The sequence below is a fragment of the Phodopus roborovskii genome, unplaced genomic scaffold (genome assembly GCF_943737965.1).
Source record: "Phodopus roborovskii unplaced genomic scaffold, PHOROB, whole genome shotgun sequence".
Taxonomy (NCBI): domain Eukaryota; kingdom Metazoa; phylum Chordata; class Mammalia; order Rodentia; family Cricetidae; genus Phodopus; species Phodopus roborovskii.
Window position 1 is genome coordinate 6,674,163 of NW_026126459.1, and position 22,131 is coordinate 6,696,293.

General features: G+C 47.6%; 1 protein-coding gene across 2 annotated transcripts; it reads right to left on the bottom strand.

The window, feature by feature from the left end:
• Positions 1–7,809: 7,809 nt before the first annotated feature.
• On the bottom strand, positions 7,810–20,176 carry Cenpm (centromere protein M). 2 transcript variants are annotated; one of them, XM_051189066.1, is made up of 6 exons: positions 20,038–20,176; positions 19,558–19,637; positions 17,127–17,219; positions 15,372–15,451; positions 13,565–13,656; positions 7,810–8,496 (listed from the first exon to the last, which is right to left on the bottom strand). In XM_051189066.1, exons 1-6 carry the CDS (start codon positions 20,092–20,094, stop codon positions 8,356–8,358), a joined length of 543 nt encoding a protein of 180 aa, XP_051045023.1. In that variant the 5' UTR covers positions 20,095–20,176; the 3' UTR covers positions 7,810–8,355. The 2 variants fall into 2 exon arrangements, with proteins under 2 accessions (XP_051045023.1, XP_051045024.1); XM_051189067.1 differs by lacking the exon at positions 20,038–20,176 and adding an exon at positions 19,721–19,776.
• Between the last annotated feature and the right edge of the window lie 1,955 nt (positions 20,177–22,131).

Genomic DNA, 22,131 nt, shown 5'->3' on the forward strand with positions numbered 1-22,131 from the left:
AGTGTTAGTCTTCCATTTGTCCCTCATCAGCATCTCTCAAACCCTGACGTCATACAAACAAGCTCTCTTCGTCTTGGGATATATGCAGCCCTCTTCCCAGGGGCCATGGGCTGCAAAGGGCCTGAGGGAGCTCCCAGGTAGGAGCTCAGGCCTGGAATCCCCTGGTGGGCCTCATGGTGGGCCATACAGACCTTAAGCCCTCAGGGCTAGAGGCTGAGATATCTTTAGCAGCTTCAAGGGGAGATGGCATAGGAAAGGCCTGTGATAGTGAAGGGCTGTATGTACATGCTGGGGACAGACATGCCACTGTTGTGGGGTGCTGTGATAAAGGAGAACACCATTGCAGATGGACAGAGACCAGCTAGAGAACGGAGCCTGGCAGTGACGAGACATGGAATGTTTGAGTGTGCATCTCACTGCCTTGGTTCACAAGGGCCTTTTGGCTGCATCCAGAGGCTGGATGGAGAGGCAAGGAGGCTGGTGCTTTGGCCCAGGGTAGGGGAAGATGCAGAGCTGACCATGGAGTAAAGGAATCAAAGCAGGTCACAGGAGATGCTGGGGACCCAACACAGAACCCTAATCAGCCAATCTCTCAGGGTTCTGGCCCATTGCCTCTCCATCCCCTTGCCTATGGGCCAGTAACTCGATAGCAGGAAGGTGTAGGCGTCAGGGTAGTTACAAAGGAGAAGTGTGTCTGGGGAGGTGGGTGTGGGTGTGAGTGTGGGTGTATGGGGAGGTGGGGGGAGGAAAGGAGCATGGAGAGGAGCCAGGGCACTGACAGCCCTTCTTACAGTTGAGAGGCATGAAGGTTAAGACCAGAAGGCCTGGCTGCAAGCCTCTGCTCACACCCCCTCTATCACTACATGGTTGCTGTTACTCATCATTGTTAGGGCTGTGGAATCCTGCCTATGCACCAGGCATCTTAGCTGTTGCTGCAGCTGAAGAGCCTGGGTCTCATGGGAATCCAGGGCCAGCAATCTAGCCCTGGGAGAGAACAGCCCAGTAGGGTCCAGTTTGGGAAAATTCCCATGTGCCACATCAAGGAAGCCACCCTGCAAGGAGATGCTACTTCACAACAGGATGAGAATTACTAGCTGCTCCATCTCCTGCAGTAGACAGGTCATCTCGGGGTATGAAGCAAGAGGGCTGTAATTCACAGTCACAATGACAGAGCCCTTCACTTCAGCCAGAGAGGGACATTTGAAGTCTGGAAGGACAGAAGCAAAATTACTCATTTGACACAGATGTTTATTGGGCATTTCCTATGGGCCCATTGAGACAAGAGCCAGACTGAGCCAATGACAGCAAAGGTTTGTGGGATTCATGTCTGGTGTGTAAGGTGCCCGACCTCAGCCAGGTATTTTCACTTGTCTCTGTAGGGCTGAGGTGGAGGCTGTGGCAGTCCTTGAATCTCTGCTTGAATGATTTAATGGTTAAGAGCATGCAGAAAGCAGCTCTGGGTTCCATCCAGATGGCATGGTATAAATTGGGCATAATGGAATACACTTGTAATCTCAGCATAGCACTAGGAAGGCAGAGGCAGACTAGGCCCTAAAGTTCAAGGCTAGCCTTGGGCTACATAGTAGGTTTGAGGAGTCTATCCTGGGCTACATGAGACCCAGCAAGTGAGAGGGAAAAGGAGAAGGGAATGAGAGAGAGAGAGAGAGAGAGGAGGGGGAAGGAGGGAGAGAGGGAGAGAGCAGGCTCACCAATACAGGCAATGTTAGGCTATACTTCAATGATTTGTTTTTTTCATAGCTGTTAAATCAAGTTTATTTATTTACTTATTTTTTGAGATAGGGTTTCTCTGTGTATTCCTCATTGTCCTGGAACTCACAGAGATCTGCTTGCCTCTGCCACCTGAGTGCTGGGATTAAAGGCTTGCACTACCAACTGCTGGCATCCAGGCCAGTCTTGAACTCAGAGCTCTGCCTGCCTTTGCATCTGGAGTGCTGGGACTAAAGGCGTGCATCACACACCCAGTTAGCTTATTACTTCTTAATATTTACTTTATGTGTGTCTAAGTGTATGTCTGTCCACCATGTGTGTGCAAGAACCCTCAGAGGCCAGAAAAGGGCTTAAGATTCCCAGGAGCTGGAGTTACAGGCAAATGTAAGCCATCAATCATGTGGATGCTGGGAACTGAACCCAGGCCCTCTACCTCTAGAGCAATCAGTGCTCTTAACCACTGAGCCATCTCTCCAGCCCCAAGTTCACTAATTCCTAAATCCATCCTTCCACATAACCTTTTTAGCTTACTCAGGAAGAAGTGATGGAGAGCCACAAAGGGCAGTCTGGAGGAGGTGGGCTTCTGTGCCTCCCCTGGGCTAGCAGACCCCCCAGTACCACCGTCTCTAGCTAGAAGTTCTTCTGTGTCACTTTTGACTATGAAATCACCAACAAGTTAGTTTTAAATTCACTGTAGTATTTGCACATTTCCCTTCTAACAGATTTTTGCTTTTTATTTTTTTATTTATAAATCTCTTTGGATACTGCCATGTTGTCCAGGCTGACTTCGAACTTCAGGAATCAAGCAAGTTTCTTGCCTCTGCCCCTTGAGTAGCTGGGCCTAAGGACACATCCCACCAGTTCAACTTCTCAGCCCTTAAAAAAGAAAAACAACAATTTTTTCTTTTAACAAATAGCTATGACTTCAATGCATTCTTCTCTTTATCCACAGTGCTGAGGATTTCACCTATAGTGCTAGCACTTGGGGTGGAATGGAGCAGGAGGATCGGGAGTTCAAGGCAAGAATGGTCTACACAAGACTCTTGCTTCAAAAACAAACAAACAAACAAACAAAAACCCCAGCAAATTTTTATTTTATTATGTGTGTATGATGCATGCCTTAGGGTTTCTACTGCTGTGAAGAGACAACATGACCACAGCTACTCTTATAAAAGAAAACATTTAATTGGGGTGGCTTAGTTTCAGAGGTTTAGTCTGTTGTCACGGCAGGAAGCATGGCAGTGTGCAGGCAGACATGGTGCTAGAGAAGGAGCTGAGAGTAGAGGAGCTACATCTTAACCCCACAGGCAACAGGAAGTAGGCTGAGATACTGGGTGTGACTTGAGCATATGAGACCACACCTTCTGGGGCCATTTTCTTTCACACCACCACAAGTGTGTGAGTGGAGGCACATATGTGCTGCAGTGCACCTGATGTCAGAGAACAACTCCCAGGAGTTCTGGGAGGCACATTCAGGTGTCAGGCTCAGGAAGCAAGCACCTCTTGCCAGCTTGTACACACACACACACACACACAAACACACACACACACACAAACACACACTCTTGACTATAAAATGAGGGACTTTGTCGCTGAAACTTTCTTCTATTCAAATTTTTGTCTTATTGACCTCAACCTTTCATTTGCTAAATGCTGACTTCAAACTCACTACACTGCTAATGGCCTTGAACTACTGATCTTTCCACCAAGTGCTAGGGTTGTGGGCATACCACTAGGCCCAGATCAGATGCCTCTAACTCAGAGATCTGCCTGCTTCTGCTTCTCTGCCTCCTGAGCCTGAGTACTGAGATTAAAGTTCCTGACACCATGCCCAGCTGCTCCTTAAAAAAAAAAAAAAGTGATTCATTTGGGGTGGGGGCGGGGCAAGAAGTTCTTGCTCTGAAAATTTCCCCAAACAGCATGAGATGAAGAACCAGGCTTTGTGGGGATGAGGGCTTTCAGAGGATGAGCCAGCAGGAATGAAGGCCTGGATGGGGTTGGTACACCTGACTATGAAGCATGGCCCAAGTTCTTCATACTTCAGAGACAGGGTCTGTGTCTATGGGACAAGCCCAGTAATGGGGGTGGGAGGCAGCCACTGGGGACAGAGAGGCCCAGCCCCCAGATCTGGATGTGAAACTGTTCTAAGACTTGGGATGCTCTCAAACATCAATATTCGTTTTAGTTATAATCAGGTCAGGGCACCCACATTAAAAGCCCTTCAAGACTGTAATTTCTGAGTTGGAGGTGGTGGCCAGGCCATCTCAGTCCCCTTGCTCTGGAGACTGCTCACCCACAGCCTCAGGTCCACACATGCAAAAGCTTTGTTCTTTTGAAACATGACTCATAAGATGGATTGCCCTCGGGCCTTCCCGGTCACCCTAATTTGGCTCCGGAACTTCATGTCTCTCCCTCAACCCCCTTGTGTCTAGTTCTGAGAAACAAGGATGCTGTTGGAAAGTCCCCTTCAGTGGGGACAGAGGGAAGGACAATGTCAGGTTTTCTGTTCACTTAAGAGGGCAGGAATGGTGAGCCAGTCTGTAGAAACTGCAGGCCTGAGCGGCAGGCGCCCCAGACAGAAGTGGTCAGAGTGGTCCCTGGCCTCTCTCCTCAGAATGGAGCCTGCAATGGCAGGCCACACCCTTCCATGAAGCAGTATTTCACCCACTCCAAAGCCCAGGCTACTCCCTGCCCCCTCTCCCTACAAACTCACTGTGCAGGCACCTGTGCATTGTCAGGACAGGGTTCCTGCTGTCATTCTTTACGCAGGCCTTGGTGTGAGGACACAGGGTTTCTGTATGAGACAAGAGACCACAGAACTTCAGCCTCTCCATGCAGGAGTGGAGTCCTGCCTGGGGGCTGGGGGCTGTGAGGCTGTGAGGAGGTTGAAGAATGGGAATTTCCCAGCTTCATTCAGGGCACCACAGTGGCTGGGCTCTGGGCCTCCTGCAGACCCCAAGCAAGGCTATTTCACCATCCAGCAAGCAGCAACAGGAGCCGGAATTCCAGTAAGGAACCAATCTAGTGGGTGAAGGGCTGGGGAGAAAAACTCAAGGAGGGCAGCAGAGAATGAGGGATATCCTTTTGTTTTAAAATTTTACTTGGGGTGCTAGAGAGATGGCACAGTGGTTAAGAGCACTGACTGCTCTTCCAGAGGACCTGGGTTTTATTCCCAGCACCCACATGGCAGCTCCCCTGTAACTCCAGTTCCAGGGGATCTGTTATCCTTACACCAATGCACATAAAATAAAGTTAAATAAAGTATTAAAAATTTTACTTGGGGTTCTGTGAGAGACGCTGACTCAAAATCAATATGGGGAATGGTAGAGGAAGACATCTGACGCTGACCTCCACCCTGGCAAGCAAAGTCATGTGCTGGTTCAGGAGGGCAGAGCAGGATCAGGCTTTTGTTTCCAGCCATGAGAACCCAAAGAGGCAGAGCAGTGGGGCTCAACGCAGGAAAGCGTGCTGCTCCGAGTCACAGGCCTGATAGTGAGACTTGAGGGCCTGGGCCCTTCTCACTTCACTACTTCCGCTGTGGCCAAGCAGCCCAGGCCTCTGTTCTATTGGGTTGAAGCGTTTTGTTTCGCTTTAAATGACATTGGGGGGGGGGGGGGAAGCATGGACACACATATTGACGTCAAAGGACAAGTTTCAGGAATGAGTTCTGGAGATGAAATTCAGGTCACAAGGGTTGGCACCAGGCTCTTACCAGCTGAACCATCTTGCCTCGCTGGCCCTGGTTTGGACAGGGTCTCATGTAGCCCAGACTGGCACCAAATGTACTGTGTAGCTGAAGATGACCTTGAACTTCCACCCCTGAGTGCTGGGATTACTGGTTTGAGTCATTATGCCTCCACGGGGTGCTATGGATTGAACTAGGTTTTCACACAGGCCAGGCAAGCACTCTACCAACTGAACTACACCCCTGCCCCTTGTAAAATGTATTAATATTGCATAATGTGTGTGAGGCCAGAGGACAAGTTTCAGTGTGTTCTCTCTTACCTTTACACAGAAGTCAAGCAAATGCAATTTTACCCCACAGACTGCCTCATCTGCTTCACCCCTTGCACTGTAGCCAAGGCTGGCCTGAAAAAACATCACTGTTCCTCCCACCTCTGCTAGCTAAGCCACACCCAGCTGGGTGGAGGGTCCTTGGTGCCATTCTGCAGCTTCCTCCCCTCTATAGGAATGGCTGGTCAGTCACCACCAATTAGGCAGGGACAACTATGGCAGATCACTGCCACAACACTTGGGTGGGCACCCTCCTGCAGAGAACTGAGCTCCTGGAGGGGTATAAGAACCGCCCATGCCAGGTAGCCTAGGGACAAATGTGTGATGTAAAGAAGACTCTCCTTGAGGCTCTTAGTCCTGACTCAGGTTGCAGGCATCTGACAGCTCCCCCATTCAAGAGTCCTGAGCCACCCGACTACTCCACCTCAGCACCAAGCTCAGCTCTCAGGTCCTTAGTCACACACACTGCCAGGAGCAACCGCTCCCTGCTGTCTTCAGTAAGGTCTGAGGCACCTGACTGCCATTTAAGTGTCGCTCAGTCCTGCTGTGCAGCAGGGGAAGGCCAGCCCAAACCCCAGAGAGGCGCCTCTAGTTCCAGGGTCCCTGCCAAGCTTGGCAGGGAGCTGGCAGTAGTGACAGCCTCCAGCTCCCCCAGCACTTGGAAGGCTCCCAGGCCTTCACTGGGGAATGTGATGCCACTTCTCTTGTTAAATGGCACCAGGTGGCAAAGAAAATGTGGCATAGGGACCTGAGGGAGAGATGGGCACATTGTGCTAGTGAGGCTAGGAGTAAGGGGCGAAGCTTCCGATTTTCAGCAAGAGGTGACAGGTGAATAAACAGAGGAGGTGTGCCCATGCTGCCTTCCCTGGCTTAGGTGCCATTCCATCAGCCTTCCCACCCCACTTTAGGGCCCTGGGGACTATGCCCCAAAGACTGCTGCTTTCTCAGGCTCAAAACCTTGTGTTCCTATCTCAGGCCTTCCCAGGGGACATGACACACCTTTCTTGAGCCACACACAACTGGGGAACACGCAGGCCTGCCATCTACTGGCTATGACTTTGGACACACATCCAGTGAAGTCTGTCTCATGAGTCCTGAAACGGGGAATCAGCAATGCTGCAGGCATGATGAGGGGTTGACAGAAGCTGCTGCTTGAGCTAGACTCTGAAGCATGAAGCGCTCTGCTAGTTATCAGATGACATGTATGGCCTCACAGGGATCTACACAGCTAAGGTCCCTATTGGGACCAAAGGGACTGCCATAAAGTCAGAAAGGTATGTCTAGCTGGGTGTGGTGGCTTGCATCTTTAATCCCAGCACTTGGGATGCAGAGGCAGGTGGATCTCTGAGTTCAAGGCCACCCTGGGCTACTCAGTTTAATACATACAGAAACCCTGTCTCAAAAACAAACAAAAAACCCAACACACACACACACACACACAAACCAAACAACAACAAACCAGACAAGAATGTCTAGTTCTTCATACTAGGGCAGGTCATTGGGCTGTTTTGAAAGGTAGCTACAGCCTGTGACATCCAAGCAGAGGCTGTCCCTGCCAACTATTGATGAAGGCCTTCTATGCTGTCACAGAACCCCCAGGTCCCCAGGTCCCCTCCTGCAGTACTGGAAACCTTGACTGGGGCTAACAGAACTTCCCCAGTCCCTGGCCTTTCTACAAACTTCCCTCTGGATCTGAGGGTAAGCGTGCAATGGCTCCCAGCTGGCTACTCACTTTTCACACTCTGACCTTGCTGGTGTCCTGATGTGTGATAGTTTTAAGAATCAGCGTGGGGGTGGGGGGACTGCAGAGATAGCTCAGTGATTGAGAGCACTGGCTCTCTTCCACAGTCCTGTTGCGATCAATCTGTAATGAGAATGGATGCCCTCTTCTGGCCTGCAGGGATACATGCAGGCAGAACACTATTCACAGTAAATAAATAAATCTTTAAAAAAAGAAAAAAGAATCCTCTTAGTCTGGTTTTGCATGATTGTGACTGTTGAGTGCCTTGTTGCAGCTGTACTGGGCATGATGCTGTGTCTGATGTACCAGACAGACAGACAAGTCATAGGGAGTAATGTGGTTTCAGGCAGCATGCCACTTCATTTCATTCAATCTTCTCAACATGACAAGAGTGGAACCATTTCCATTTACATCAGGGAAACAGGTCTCGGGAGCAACCGCCAGGCTATCAGAGAAGCAGGGGCTAGCATGTGACATTTCACTGGGTTCCTGGAGGCCACCATCTGCCCCCTTAATTGTACTGATTCAGTTTCTTCATTTACAAAGTCAAATACTAGGTGAGATAGAGTTTCAGTTTTTTTTTTTTTTGTTTGTTTTTTTTTTTTGGTCATGGCTCTTTGTCCCAAAGAAATCTGAGGTGGATATATCCTATCAGACAGTAAAGACATGGGTGGAGCCTCTGTGGGGTGAGCCGGATAGCATGGGGTTCCAATGGATGGCCTCCTTCCCACTCCTGCCTAGCTCTGCCTGGTGGAGCAGAACTCAGTCCTGTAGTGTGCAGGCTGCCTCCAGGGCATGTCAGGCCCTGACCGGTCTTCACCAATACTGACTGCTCATAGAGCCAGAGCCAAATGTGGGGAGGGCAGCAGTGCTCACAGCTCCTTGGATGGGGGGCTGTCGGAGCGCCTCAGCAAGGACAGCAGGTTCACTGCAGAGATACCTGGCACGTGGCCAGCACAGATCTGCAGCATGCGTACCAGGCGCTGTGCCACGATGGCTCGAAAGCTTTCCACCTTCAGGGAAGAGCAAAGAACAACGGTGAGGGGGTGGCTGGCCCTATGGCCAAGTGCAATGCAGTTGCCAAGGCAAAACTCAGGGCTGAGACGCAGGGGTACTCCATGATTTTGCCACACCTTACTAGGTAGCTTTCTATCTTGTTTTCAAAACCTAGAGACACCCAGAGACTGTGAGCCCTGATCAAGGGGAAATAAGAAGACAAGGCTGGTAAGGTCTGGTCAGGCGATGGTGGCTCAGGCTTTTAACCCCATCATTCAGGAGGCAGAGGCAGGCTGATCTCTGATTTTGAGGTCAGCCCAGTCTACAGAGTGAGTTCAGGATGGCCAGGGCTACTCAGAGAAACCCTGTCATGACCAACCAACCAATCAAACAAACAAACAAAAAGACTGGTAAGGTTAAGTACAAAGTTCAGGGTCACACAAGGGTGACTGCAAAACTGGGATCTCAACTAAGGCTAGTCCCAGCTACTGACAGGCACCCCAGGAAGACACAGAACAAAACAGTCACAGAACAGTCAACACAGATAAGGACATGTCACCCACATCCACATGTCCTTTATTGGGATGGAGGGCCCAGGGCAACCAGTGGTTAAGGAGCTGTACTGGACCTGGACCAGTGAGTTCTGGACAAGTAAGTGACACAAACATCTGCCTTGCTGAAGAGCAAACGATGTCAGCCTGTCACTGACTCTGCTCCTGGAACTCTGCCTCATTTCTACCAGCTGTCATGCCAGAAGACTCAGTTGTCCCTGACTTGTCTTGCTGTCACCTCACATCTAGCTACCAGCATTCTGTTGACTGTCCAGGAAACAAGGACTTCAGACCATTCCATGTCACTCTTCTCTAGACACCACCGACTCCAGCTCATTCAACCCCTCAAGAAAAATCTCTAAACCTTCCTCATGTCTGCCCTCCTCTCTTTTCATTTATTCTCACAGCCTGAGAAAAGCCACGTGCCCCCTGGGCCCCAAACTTCCAGCAACTCCAGTTTTATTTGGAGTAAAGCTACTTACTGCGTTTACTGACTCTATGACCTAACCCCACCATTACTAACATTTTCATTTGCTCTGCTCTCCAGGTTTCAGCTACTCCTGCCCAGGCCTCCCTGGGGGACTTCACCACAACAGGCAGTCTCTAGCCTTCTGCACTTTCCATTTTCTTATCTGGCACTGTTCTGCCAGATAACATGATGGCTGTTGCCGAGACACAAGATATCCCTCTCAGTATCCATTCTACCCATAAAGCTACATCCAGGTTCCCATTCATTATCACTCTCTCTCTCTCTCTTACTTCAGATAAGGTTTTCTCTGTATAGCCCTGGCTGTCCTGGCACTCGCTCTGTAGACCAGGCTGGCCTCAAACTCACCTGCCTCTGCCTCCCAGGAGCTAGGATTAAGGGTGTGAGCTATCATCTCCCAGCTCTAGTCATTCTTTTTCACATTGAAAACAAACAAGCACAAGCAGCCTGTCTGTGTTCCTGACTAGAGTACAGCCAGGGTATATATATAAATTTTACTATTTTGTTCTGTGTGGTTGTCTCTAATGCCTACAACAGTGCTTGGCACACTGTGTTCATGTGAGAGGTATTTTGAATCCCCTTCTTTCAAATTCTCTATCTCCAATCTATTGCTGCTCTAGTCTGAGTGCTATAGCTGTCTCTAGCCACGAATGCACCACACCATTCTGACCACAGTTATGACTCTGTCCACGTCATGTGGGAAGACATGCTCTGCTAGGCTGCCAACCACCTCACTAATTTCTAAAATGGCAGGGCCAGTGTTTGCTTTACTTGTATTTCCAAGCACCAACACAGGCCATGCTGGTAGACAACTGGCACTGGGTGAATGGCACACCTCCTAGACCAGTGCTCTCAACTCTCCTATGCTGAGACCCTTTAATACAGTTCCTCAGGGTGTGGTGACCTGACCATAAAGTTATTTTGTTGCTACTTCGTAACTATAATTTTGCTATGGTTATGAATCATGTTAAAAAAGGAGAAATTAATTATAATGTAAATATCTGATATGCAGGGTATCTGATAGGTGGCCCCCAAAGGGGTCTCATCCCACAGGTTGAGAAAGGTGTTTCCCAGTCTATTAAAGAGAGAACTAGCAACTCTTGTCACACAACGGCCTCCAAATATGTTGAGGTTCCAACTTGGTAAGACAAAAATGATGCTCTAAGAAGTACAACTAAGACAGGCGTGTGTGTGTGTGTGTGAGAGAGAGAGAGTGAGAGAGAGAGAGAGAGAGAGAGAGAGAGAGAGGGAGAGACCAATAGTGCAGAGATGGGGCTCTTCATCTGACGGACCTAGGCATGTTATGGGCAGGTATTTGTAACCCTGCTGCCAGCTGGAAACAGATGGCAGCCTATGCTTTCCTACATAGTTGGCCCTACGACTTTACTTTCTTTTTAAAACTACATTTAGAGAGAGAGAATACACGTGTGTACACATATGCATGAAAGTCAGAGGTCAGTTTGCAAGGAATCATTCTCTCCTTCTTACTTGTGGGGCTCAGGGACAGCATTCAGGCTGACAGCAAGTACCTTCACTTGCTGAGCCTCATCACTGACTGCCCTATTATTCCAGGCCTCAGCATGGAAACTCAAAAACTGGTGTGGCCTGCCACCACATGGCCACATAGGAAACTGCAACAGGGCCTGTCACAGGGTTAGCAGGCACCACAGCCACTACCTGCACCTGAGTTGTGAAGCAAAGAGGATTCTTCAGTAAGGTGACTTGCTCAAAGCCAACTAGTCAGGAGGCCACAATTGGGGAAACAGCTGCACACTAAGTGGCTGGCCATAACTTACTGTGCAACTGAGCAAGATGACTCTTTTTGGAGTGCTTTCTCAGAGGTTTGCTGTGAGGAAAGCCTGGAGGGTGAGACACTTCAGGTGTGCCAGGGGCACAGGGTGTTGTCACCTATCAGAGCCTGGATCTAGTCAAGGATTCTGAAAACAAATGTTCAGGCGTTGGGGTCATATGCCTTTAATCCCAGCACTCGGGAGGCAGAGGCAGGCAGATGTCTGTTGAGTCTAGCCTGGTCTACAGAGCTAGTTCCAGGACAGGCTCCAGAGAAACACTGTCTCAAAAAAAAAAAAAAAAAAAAAAAAAAGGAAAAAAGAAAAGACGGATGTGCAGATGTGCAATGAATATATGTATACCCCCACCAATGCTTTGGTCTAGGGTGACCTTGGGGGCAGTTTAGCAGCCAGAACACAGTAGTCATGAGTTACATTGCCCTAACATGTAAATGAAAACATCAGTACCTCTATGTGTACGGGTGTTCTGTCTGCATGTATGTCTGTGTACCGTGTGTGTGCCTGGTGCCCAAGGAGGTCAGGGGTATGAGAACTGGAGTTATAGAGAGTTGTGAGCTGTTATGTAGATGCTGAGAATCAAACTCAGGTTCTCTGTAAGAACAGCAAATGCTCGTATCCAATAAGCCAGGACTCCAGTCTATGCTATGTCTGTTAGTAACTGCTAGTTTGGCTATTCCCACTGACATTCTTGGCTAATCTAACTCATGAGCTCAATTCCAGCTAGAGGCTAGTATAGTGCTGTGGGGGAGGAGTAAGTACTACTTCTCATTCAATTTATAGATCACCTAAATTCTGCCGTCACGGGCATAATCCACAGACCATATAACAGGAAACCCAGGGCACAGGATGTGTGGGATCTTTGTCCTGCCTTGGTTCTTATGGAGTCACTATGTCTTAGGGAAAAGGCACCAGACCCAGGACACAAGTGTTCAAATGAACCTGGAAACTAACAAAAAGACCCCTAGATCAACTGAGTAGGTTAAGTGAGGGGGTAGGGCAGCTTGGACTCAGAGAACCTTCAGTAATTCATCCTGGGAGCATATATTAACTCCTGCTGAACAACACCACATATCAATGCAAATGCAATTCCTCTGGGGCTCCAGAGCTGGCTCAGTGGTTAAGTGTGCTTGTTATACAAGCATGCATCCTGATCCTAGCAGCCACATCAAAAGCTGTATATGGCTGTGTGTGCCAGGAACTCTAGTGTTGTAGGGGGAAGGAAGGGGCAGATGCAGGAGGATTGCTGGGGCTATATAGGCACCAATCTAACTCTAGATTCAGCAAAGACCCTGTTCAAGGGAATTAGGCAGGGTGTGATAGAGGACACCTGACACCCTTCTCTGGCTTTGGGGCACATACAGGCACATGATCCCCCCTACATGTGCACACAACACCTACAGAAGCTAATTAGGACAGCTATGTACCTGTCCATCTAATAAACACCCACAGTATTTGCTGTGTGTCCTGCCCTGTGATGACACTACAGACAAGGTCTGCAGCCCATGGAAGTTAGGATGACATCAGTCACTATGACTGTCAGAAAGACATGAGGAAACATTGGTCAATTAGACAGAAAGGACATTTTTTGGAAGTCAGTTGCTTGTACTTCCTGTTTACTCAGTAAATAATATTATTCCCTTCTTGGGTTTCTGAGGGAGTTAAGACTAGATAGTTATAGTTTTCATTGTTTACGAGACTCAGAAAAGAAACTCACTAAACATGCATAAAGTGTGAAAGGTTTAGAGACATTAAAAGATAATTTGATAATGAAATTAGAATAGAAAGTAAATTAGGTACAAGACTTTGAACTCACCAAGATAGGATAGATAATGGAGTATTTTCTCTGCATTTATCAAATGCAAATGGACTAGACATTGCTGATGTACTTTTTGCCTGTACATATTGTATAGTTACTGTACTTACTGTATATAATTTTTCTTATGTTATAACTTTTTATTTTTAGACAAAAAAGGGGATATGTGGTGTCTGAAGACACAAAGACACTTCATAAGTACTTATCCCCCAGTAGGATGAGCATTGTTAACCAAGACTTTCAAATATGCACGTAGGACTTAAAAGCTAAGCCTTAACCAGAATTACCTGCCTCCCTCCATACCCAGGCCACCTCACCTGGATACTTGGTGATCCTTCAACATGCATTCCCAATGTGTTCACTGTGTTCTCACTGCCCTTTCCTTGTACTGAATTATAATACTGCCACAATGACCAGGGTTCTCACCTCTAAGTCACAGAAGAGCAAGGGGCTTCGGTAGGTGTGGGCCAGTTTTATAACTGTGTTCTGGTGAATGCTGCAGTGGTTCTCCTGTCCAGCTGCAAAGAAGCCAGACACAGTTCAGACTACATCTGCTAGAGACCTGCCTGCCTCTGCCTCTACCTCCCAAGAGCTGGGATTAAGGCGTGCACCACCATGCCTGGTCATTCTTTTCTGAGCAGTCAAGACCATCACATTAGACTACAAGGCTGAAACGGCTTAAAATGTTTCTTTACTTTTTTTTTCTTTTGGTTTTTTTTTCAAGACTGGTTTCCTCTGTGTAACAGTCTTGATTGTCCTGGAACTCACTCTGTAGACCAGATTTGCCTTGAACTCACTGAGATCCACCTACCTCTGCCTCCCAAGTGCTGGAACTAAAGGCATGCACCACCACCACCTGGCTGAGTTTCTTCACTTTTGAAATAAGGATAAGAGCACCCTCTACACAGAGCTGCTCAGTCAGTGAGTTGATACTGAGGAATTCCAGGCATTCACCTGTTTATCAGTATTCACCATCACTATCACCACCATCATCAGCATCAAGGAGAGACTCTCCCTCTCCAGGGACTCAGTGTGATCAGACAGACATCAACACTGAACAGTGTTTTGGAGTTCCTGAAGGAGTTAGCAAGACAAAGAGGAGAAATAGTACCTGACAGGAGCCCCACAGAAATCACTCAGAGGATAGTCTTGATGCCAGGCATGGTGACACTTGGAGTTTGAAGATAGCCTGAGCTACATAGAGTCCTTGTCTCAAAATGCAAAGAAACAAAATGAAACAAAGCAAAAACCCAAACAAAAGAAGGTGATGGATGGCCCAGTTGCAGGACTATGAAGCTTGGCTTGTTGAGCTGTAGGGCCCTGGGCAAGCCACTTAACCTTACAACCAGTTTCCTCAGCTGTGAACCTGAGGTAATGCCTACCTCAAAGACTATAATAAAAACCCAGAGTGTCTGGTGTAGAGAGAGCCAGCGATTACCAGTAATAATACTGCCTCATCTCAGGGCCTACAGGGCCTTTTTCAGAGAACTGAGGCTGACCCAAAGAATGAGAAAGAAAGGAGTGGAGGCTAAGGCTAGACACAAAGGCAGAGACCAATTGTAAAATCCTTGAGACACGATCTCACCAGGTTGTCAAGCTGGCCTTGAACTTTCAGTAATTCCCCTGCATGCTGTACCTTAGTATTATCCAGTGTGCTGAGATTGTAGGTGTGTGCCACTTCCAGGGTTACTTTGTGTCTCTAGAGGATTGATTTTAATTTCACTCTGGAAGCCACAGGAGTCAGCAAGGAACCCCAAGCAAGAGCAGAATTACCTACAGGGTCAAGTTAGAAAGTAGTAGTGCCTGGTTTAGTGGCACACACCTTTAATCCCAGCACTCAGGAGGCAAAGGCAGGTGGATCTCTGGGAGTTTGAGGCCAGCCTCATGTACATAGTGAGTTCTAGAACAGACAGGGATACACAGTGAGATCCTGTCTCAACACAAAAACAAAAGTACATTCTTAAATGGGCCTGGAGAGATGGCTCAGTAGTTAAGGGCACAAACTGCTCTTCTAGAAGACCTGGGTTCAACTCCCAGCACTCATGGTGACTCACAACCATCTATAACTGTAATTCCAGTTCTAGAAGGTCCCATGCCCTCTTATGACCTCCTCAGGCAAAAGATAAAGTCAGTAGCTGGGTAAGGAAAACTTCTCTGCATGCCACCTCAACAAGGTCATAACTGCCATTGCTCAAGCTGAAGTAGGAGTGCAGCAGAAAGGTGCCATACTCACCCCCTGTGGCGAGAAAACATACTTTTCCCAGGAAGAAGCTGCTGTCCACGTGGCTCAGACACTCCTCCACATTCCGGAGGCTGGGATACAAGACCAAGTGAGAAAACGACAGAAAGCAGAATTTTACAACACAGCCCTGCTTGTGGCATAGAGGCAGAGGTGGGCAAATCTCTAACTTGAAGCCAGCCTGGTCTACATATCAAGTTCCAGGACATTCTGGGCTACTTAAAGAAACCCTGTCTCAAGAACAACCCCTCCCCCATGTTTTTTTTTTTTTGAGATAGGATGCTTGTTAGCATCCAGGCAAATGCAAACCTGGCCCCACCCCTTGGGAACCTGGCAGGGGCAGGCAGTACCCTGGCTCTGTTTGCAGTTGCAAAGGTCCCTCTACCAGGCAAGCACCACCCACTTCTGCTCTCTTTCCTGGCTTTTCTCTGAAGAGGCAGATAGGTCTCTGTCTCTCTCCTCTTTTCCCTTCCCTTACTCCCTTCCCCCAATAAAATTTTCGCACAAGTCCTGCCTGATTGCATATTTGTCTCTCTGAGGAATCCACCAAAGGTCACACCTCACACCATATTCATAACAATATCACTGTGTAGCTCAAGCTGGCCTCTGTCTCCTGATCATCCTGTCTCAGCATTTTGATTGCTGGGATTATGACATACACCAATATGCCTAGCTACAATCTGGGTGATTCTTTAAAAATATTTATCGTGTGTGTACACACATTCATGGAATGTGCCGTGAGGTACTTGTGTGGGTCAGAGGATCATACTGAGTCCTGGGGTCTGAACTCAGGTTTAAACTAAGCCATTTTGCTGCCTACCTTCCCCCTTCTGAGTCAAGATCTCATGTAGTTCATGCTGCCCTAAAGATGACCTTGAACTTCTGATCTTCCTGTCTCCATATTCCAAATGCCATATCCTCCCATCTGTTTCATTTTATTAACTATGTTTTGATCAGTGCTTGTATGTGTTTTGGTATACACCATTGCTGGTGTCTATGGAGACCAGAAACATTGAATTCCACCAGAGCTGGAGTAATAGTAGATTCTGAAATTCCTGTTGTGGGTGCTGGTAACCAAACTTTTATAACCACCAAGCCGTGTGTGTGTGTGTGTGTGTGTGTGTGTGTGTGTGTGTGTGTGTGTACGCGCGTGCGTTTTAAAGAATCCTCTTTGAGGGCTTTTCGCTGCCAACTCTCCAGAAGAAACTGTTGCCAACAGTGTGGGGTACAAATACAGTGGTGTGCTTAAACACCTGTGCTTTTCTCAAATACTGTCCTATACTATCCGACTCTTGACTGCTAAGTGCTCTTAGCAGTGCTAAGAGGTCATGTTCTGAAATTTGACCCCTAGTGTGGAAAACCTCAGCAGAATACTGGCCCACAATGCTACAAACAAGATAAATAAAACAAGGGCAGGAATTTGGGCTGGAGAGAGGGCTCAAAGGTTAAGCACACTCACTGTTCTTCCAGAGGATCGGAGTTTGCATCCCAGAACAGCCACCCTCAACTGTCTGTAACTGCAATTGCAGAGGGATAACCATGCTCTTTTCTGGCCCCCTTACGCACTAGACATGCATGTGCTAAATGAACGGGTGACACTGTCATGATTTGTCTTTCAAGCCCTGCCAGCCCTCCCTCCTCACCCCGGGGCAGCCTCTCACTGCCTCCTGCTTTCCCATCTTAAGGTTAAGGTTACTGTTCCAGCACATGGCCAAGCTAGGCCCTCCCAAGTCCAGTCTTGGCTCTCACCTGTATTTGCTGTGAAGGTTAATTACAAATACAATCAGGTCAATTCGGGGCCGATTCACAGTGGAGGGCAAAGGGAGGGAGTTGGCCAAGTGGCTGAAAAACAAGAAAGTGCAGGACTAAAGACACATATCCACCTCACAGTGACTGTCACAGTTTGTCCTTTAGAGGAAAAGGAGCTGCCTCAGAGGGAATTCAGCACTACCCAGTTGGTGGGACACAGCCAGCTCTACCCACACCTCTCTGGGAGGGGTGCTGGGCTGAGTTGGTTAAGGGATAAGATTGAATCCCTTTGGTAGAGGCAGGCTTGACACAGTTTTGTCATTTGCTAGCTTTAGTTGCCAAACACCCAACCTGAAGGCCTTTATTGAATTCTCTGCCCATTCTTTGTATACATCGAACTCTTTCTTTTTTCTTTTCTTTCTTCTTTTTTTCTGAGACAGGATCTCTCTATGTAATTCTGGCTGTCATGGAACTTGCTATGTAGACTAGGTTGGCCTTGAACTCATAGAAACCCTCTTGCCTCTGCCTCCCAATCTCTGGGGTTAAAGGCCAACACCACCATGCCTGGCCCATCACTCTTTCTTAGATTATAATTCAAGGAATACCAACAAAAGTATAACATTTACTTTTAAAATTGTCATATTGTTTTCCTAAAACATGGTCTTATGTAGCCCAAGTGTGGCATTTAACTTTCTGTGTAGTTGAGGCTAACCTTTGAACTCCTGATCCTTCTTGCCTCTATTTCGGATGCTGGGATTAGTCTTGTGCCATCAGGCCCAGCTGAAAGTACATAAGACACATCTCCCTCTTCTGATTTATTTAGTAGCTGGGATTACAAGCTCACTGTTCAAGGGCAAACAAATTTCTAAAACTCCTTTTCTAGGGCTTGGAGAGATGGCTCAGTGGTTAAGAGCACTGACTGCTCTTCCAGAGGACCTGGGTTCAATTCCCAGTATTCATATGGCAGCTCACACCTGTCCGTAACTCCAAGATCTCACATCCTCACACAGACATATATGCAGGCAAGACACTGATTCAACATAAAATAAAGATAAGAATAAATCCTTTTCTATTTCTGAGTTATGAGATTGGTGTGGTGTTAATGTGTTTCCCATCCCCAAGCCTAGTAAGGTTAGAAAAGTAAAGGGAAAACATAGTAATTACTATTCCTCCCAAAACTGGGGGCAATAAAGAATTCTCAGAATTTGTTGCAGGTAAAACACACCAGAACCTTTCCCCCCCCAACCATCGAAGCTTTAAAATTCTTGCTATTTTCTAATTAATCTCCCTGGACTAGCTTGCTTTCATTTCACCATTCTACCCTTAGAAATCCCTGCTTTACAGTTCTACATTTCTTGGATCATGAATTAACCAGATTAACTCAATAGTTATTAACTGAGCTACTCTGTGTTAGTTTCTGCTTAAGTCCTGGGGGGGAATCACCCATGAATGTGAGTCTCTATCCTTAGGGACTGGTGTGTGTGTGTGTGTGTGTGTGTGTGTGTGTGTGTTTGGAGGGGAGGGCCAGAAACAAGTAAACAGGTGGGGAAATGACTTCTCTGTGTTTTGGTTTGTTGAGTCAGGGTCTGAAACTGCATATGTAACAGTGTAACAGAATGACCTTATAAATGCCTCTCATGTTTGGCTCTAAATGGTGTTTATTTTCCACTCTCCAGGGGTTTTGGTCACCCTCTGTCATGGTTACTTTTTCTTTTAAAGATTTGTTTGTTTATTATACAGTGTTCTGTCTGCATGTATCCCTGCAGGTCAGAAGGGGGCACCAGATCTCATTACATATGATTGTGAGCCATCATGTAACTGCTGGGAATTAAACTCAGGACCTCTGGAAGAACAGCTAGTGTTTTTAATCACTGAGCTATCTCTCCAGCCCCATATTTTTGTTATGTTGACACAATCTGGAGTCACCTGGGGAGTCTCAGTGAGAAACTGTCTAGATTAAGTTTGCCTGTGGGCATGCCTTATGAGGGATTTCTTTTCTTTTTAATTTCTTAATTGGGCTAAGGCAGATGAGCACGCATTCCTTCCTTCCTTTTGACTGTGGATATAATGTGACTGATTGCTCCTGCAGCAGGGACTTCTCCGGCAACGAGCAATAGTAGGTCTTTTCGTCCTTAAGCTGCTTTTGTCAGGGTATTTTATCTTTTGTCTCAGCAAAAGGAAATGAAATCAAGACACATACCTCCGCTTTGTTTTTAGGCGCCGATGACCAAACACAGAACGTCAACGAGTAAGTGGGTTTTTGGCATTTGTATGAATAATGAACATTTGTAGAGACTTGTAAAGGAGTCAGCTCCGCAAGAGTGAGCAGAACCAGGGTGGCAACTGGGAGGAGTTGGGCCCTCTCTCGCAGGCTCCCTTCCCTTCCCCTCAGGCCAGCTCAGAGAGTTCAGGCTACACCTCAGCAACTTACACCCTCAGCTCAGATGCACAGTGGTCTTGGAGCATGGACTCTGCCAGCTTCTGCAGAAGCGAATCCTCCGTGCCCACCAGCTGCGAAGGGAGAGAACCAGACAGATGAAGACCCGAGCAGGGCGGCTCCTCTGGACTTTGAGTCCCTCCTGGGGGATACACACCCAGCCAGAGGCGGCTTGGAGAGCTCCATTTCCCGAGAAGGGGACCCCGAGGAGCCACACTCCGAGAGAGATCGTCCAGCGAGCGACCCTCTTAGAAAGCGGGAAACCCAAGTTCAAACTGGAACGCCCACGCAAGCGTGTTGTAGAGCCAGCCGTGCGCCTATTGGTGAAGGCGTCAGTCAGAATCGCGGGCCGCCGCTCCTATTGGTTCAGAGTAGTACGCCCGCCCACCTCGCCTGTCCGAGAGTGCTGAGGCCCAGGAAGCACACAGGCCTGGGCTTGCGGGAAGCCCAGGAAGCACACAGGCCCGCACCTACCAAGATTGTGGCCGCGTTCAGGTCAGGCAGCTTGTCCATCGGCCTCAGAACCGACATTTCAGCCGTAGTCGAGCCACCCAGCTGAGCGCGCGGACCTTTCAAACCGCCCGAGTCCCGCCTCCAGTGGGCGGAGCGGGGCTTGCAGTCTGGGCGGGGCTTTCTGCCAGCCCGCACTCTTAAAGAAACCGATACCTCTTTGCCTTCTCTTTCCCCCCCCCCAAAGATTTCTTTTATTTTTAATTTTGTGTATATGTGTGTGTGTGTGTGTGTGTGTGTGTGTGTGTGTGCGCGCGCGCGCGCGCCAGCGTTCATGTGAATAGAGGTGGCTTCAGAATGCAGAGAGGGAGTTGGAGTCCTTGGAACTGATTTTACAAGCAGTTCTGAGCCACCTGAAAAGGGTTATGGGAACCTCAGGTCGCAAGGGTGGTATGTATTCCTTTAACTGCTGAGCCATCTCTCCAGCCCCTACCATCCTCTTAAAAAATTATTTCTTTATAAAGTTTTGAATTTAATGTTTTTATGTGTATGAGTGTTCTCTCTACATGTGTATATGTGTTCCACGTGCACTGGGCCCGGAAGAGGGAGGGCATCAGATACTTTGAACTTACAGATTGTTATGAGCTGCCATATGGGTATTCCGAATCCAAACCTGGGTCTTCTGGAAGAAGCGGTGCTCTTAATGGTTGAGCCATCTCTTCAAATAAGCACAGCTCAACTGTCCTCACCTGCCTATTCCTGAGGGTGTGATTTCTCCCTCCCCTAGTCTTGGGACTTCTCCCCTCCCCCACCTACCAGTGGAAATTCCAAATTTGTGACTTTTGTTTAGGTTCATAAACTTTAACTTCTCTCCTTAGTCTATACCTGTCTCAGCACATTTCCTCCTGGCTGGCACACACCATCCAGGAATCAGCTGTGGCCTACAAACTGTTCCAATTGGCTTTGAGCCCTGGACTGGATGAAACTGTGAAGTGAACCAGTCCGGTGGATGTGATTGCTCCCTGTCTCTACAGCTGGGTGGGCGAACCAGATGCTTCTGATGCCTACCCATTGCCTGAATCCCCTTCTGGCCCTCCATTTCAGCAGGAGGTAGTTACAGAAGATAGTACATTACCCCTTCACAAACGGCTGGAATACTAGGTCAATAGGAAACTCCTTGGCCCAGGGGACAAAGTGGCTACCTATAATGCCTATTGAAGTACAAGGGAAGGTATCTATTAAAACCAAATAGATCCAAATCTATCAACAGACAAATTCACTAGCTGAAATAGTTCTACAAATGATAGGGCACTCATCTGCTTTTTGCAGGACAAGAAGGTTATTGTATGGCATAGAAACTCTTGTTTCTATGCAAACCACTTGAAAACCATTAAAGAAAACTGGAAAATATTAGAGCTACTAACAGTGGAGAAAAGTGGCCTTTGCCTCTTCCTCAAGAAGGGATGTCGCTTCTGTGTCAATCACTCAGGTATAAAAAAAAAGACAAGATCTGACAACTCTAGACAGATCTCGAAGAACATACGGAACAGCTCAGGGCCTCTAGCCAGTAGATTGTTCACAGTCCAATATGGCACTGGACTTTGCCTTTTTTGTTTTGTTTTATTTTTTTGTTTTTCAAGATAAGGTTTCTCTATGTAGTCCTGGCTGTCCTGGAACTCACACTGTGAACCAGGTTGGCCTTGAACTCACAGAGATCTGTCTGCCTCTGCCTCCTGAGTGCTGGGATTAAAAGTGTGAGCCACCATTGCTGGGCTAGAATGGTTTTCTCTTTTTAGAATCTTACTAGTATTGGAACCCAGGATCTGGTGAATGCTAAGTAAGCATTTTACCACTAAGTTATAGCCCCAGCCCACATATTGCCCTTTTTAACTCCCCTTCTCCTCCTTTTTCTAATCCTACTAATTGCATCCTGTCTCATAAACTGGTCTAGATTTCTTCAACAGCAGATTCAAAAGATTTCTAACCAGACATTTAATCACTTCTTATTACAGGATTATCAGCCCTAGTGGCTACAACCCCCATTACACCCAGATGATGAAGACTGAGCTTGCCTCAATAACTCAATACCCCCAAACAACAGGAAGTAGTTTAGCTATT

What these genes read in the sequence shown, in the direction of transcription:
- Cenpm (XM_051189066.1), bottom strand. Translation starts at nt 20,094, where the DNA reads ATGTCGGTTCTGAGGCCGATGGACAAGCTGCCTGACCTGAACGCGGCC. An exon ending in TGAACGCGGCCACAATCTTG is followed by an intron (nt 19,638 to 20,037) that starts GTAGGTGCGGGC and finishes CTCCCTTCGCAG; the next exon opens with CTGGTGGGCACGGAGGATTC. An exon ending in AACCTTCACAGCAAATACAG is followed by an intron (nt 15,452 to 17,126) that starts GTGAGAGCCAAG and finishes CTTGTATCCCAG; the next exon opens with CCTCCGGAATGTGGAGGAGT.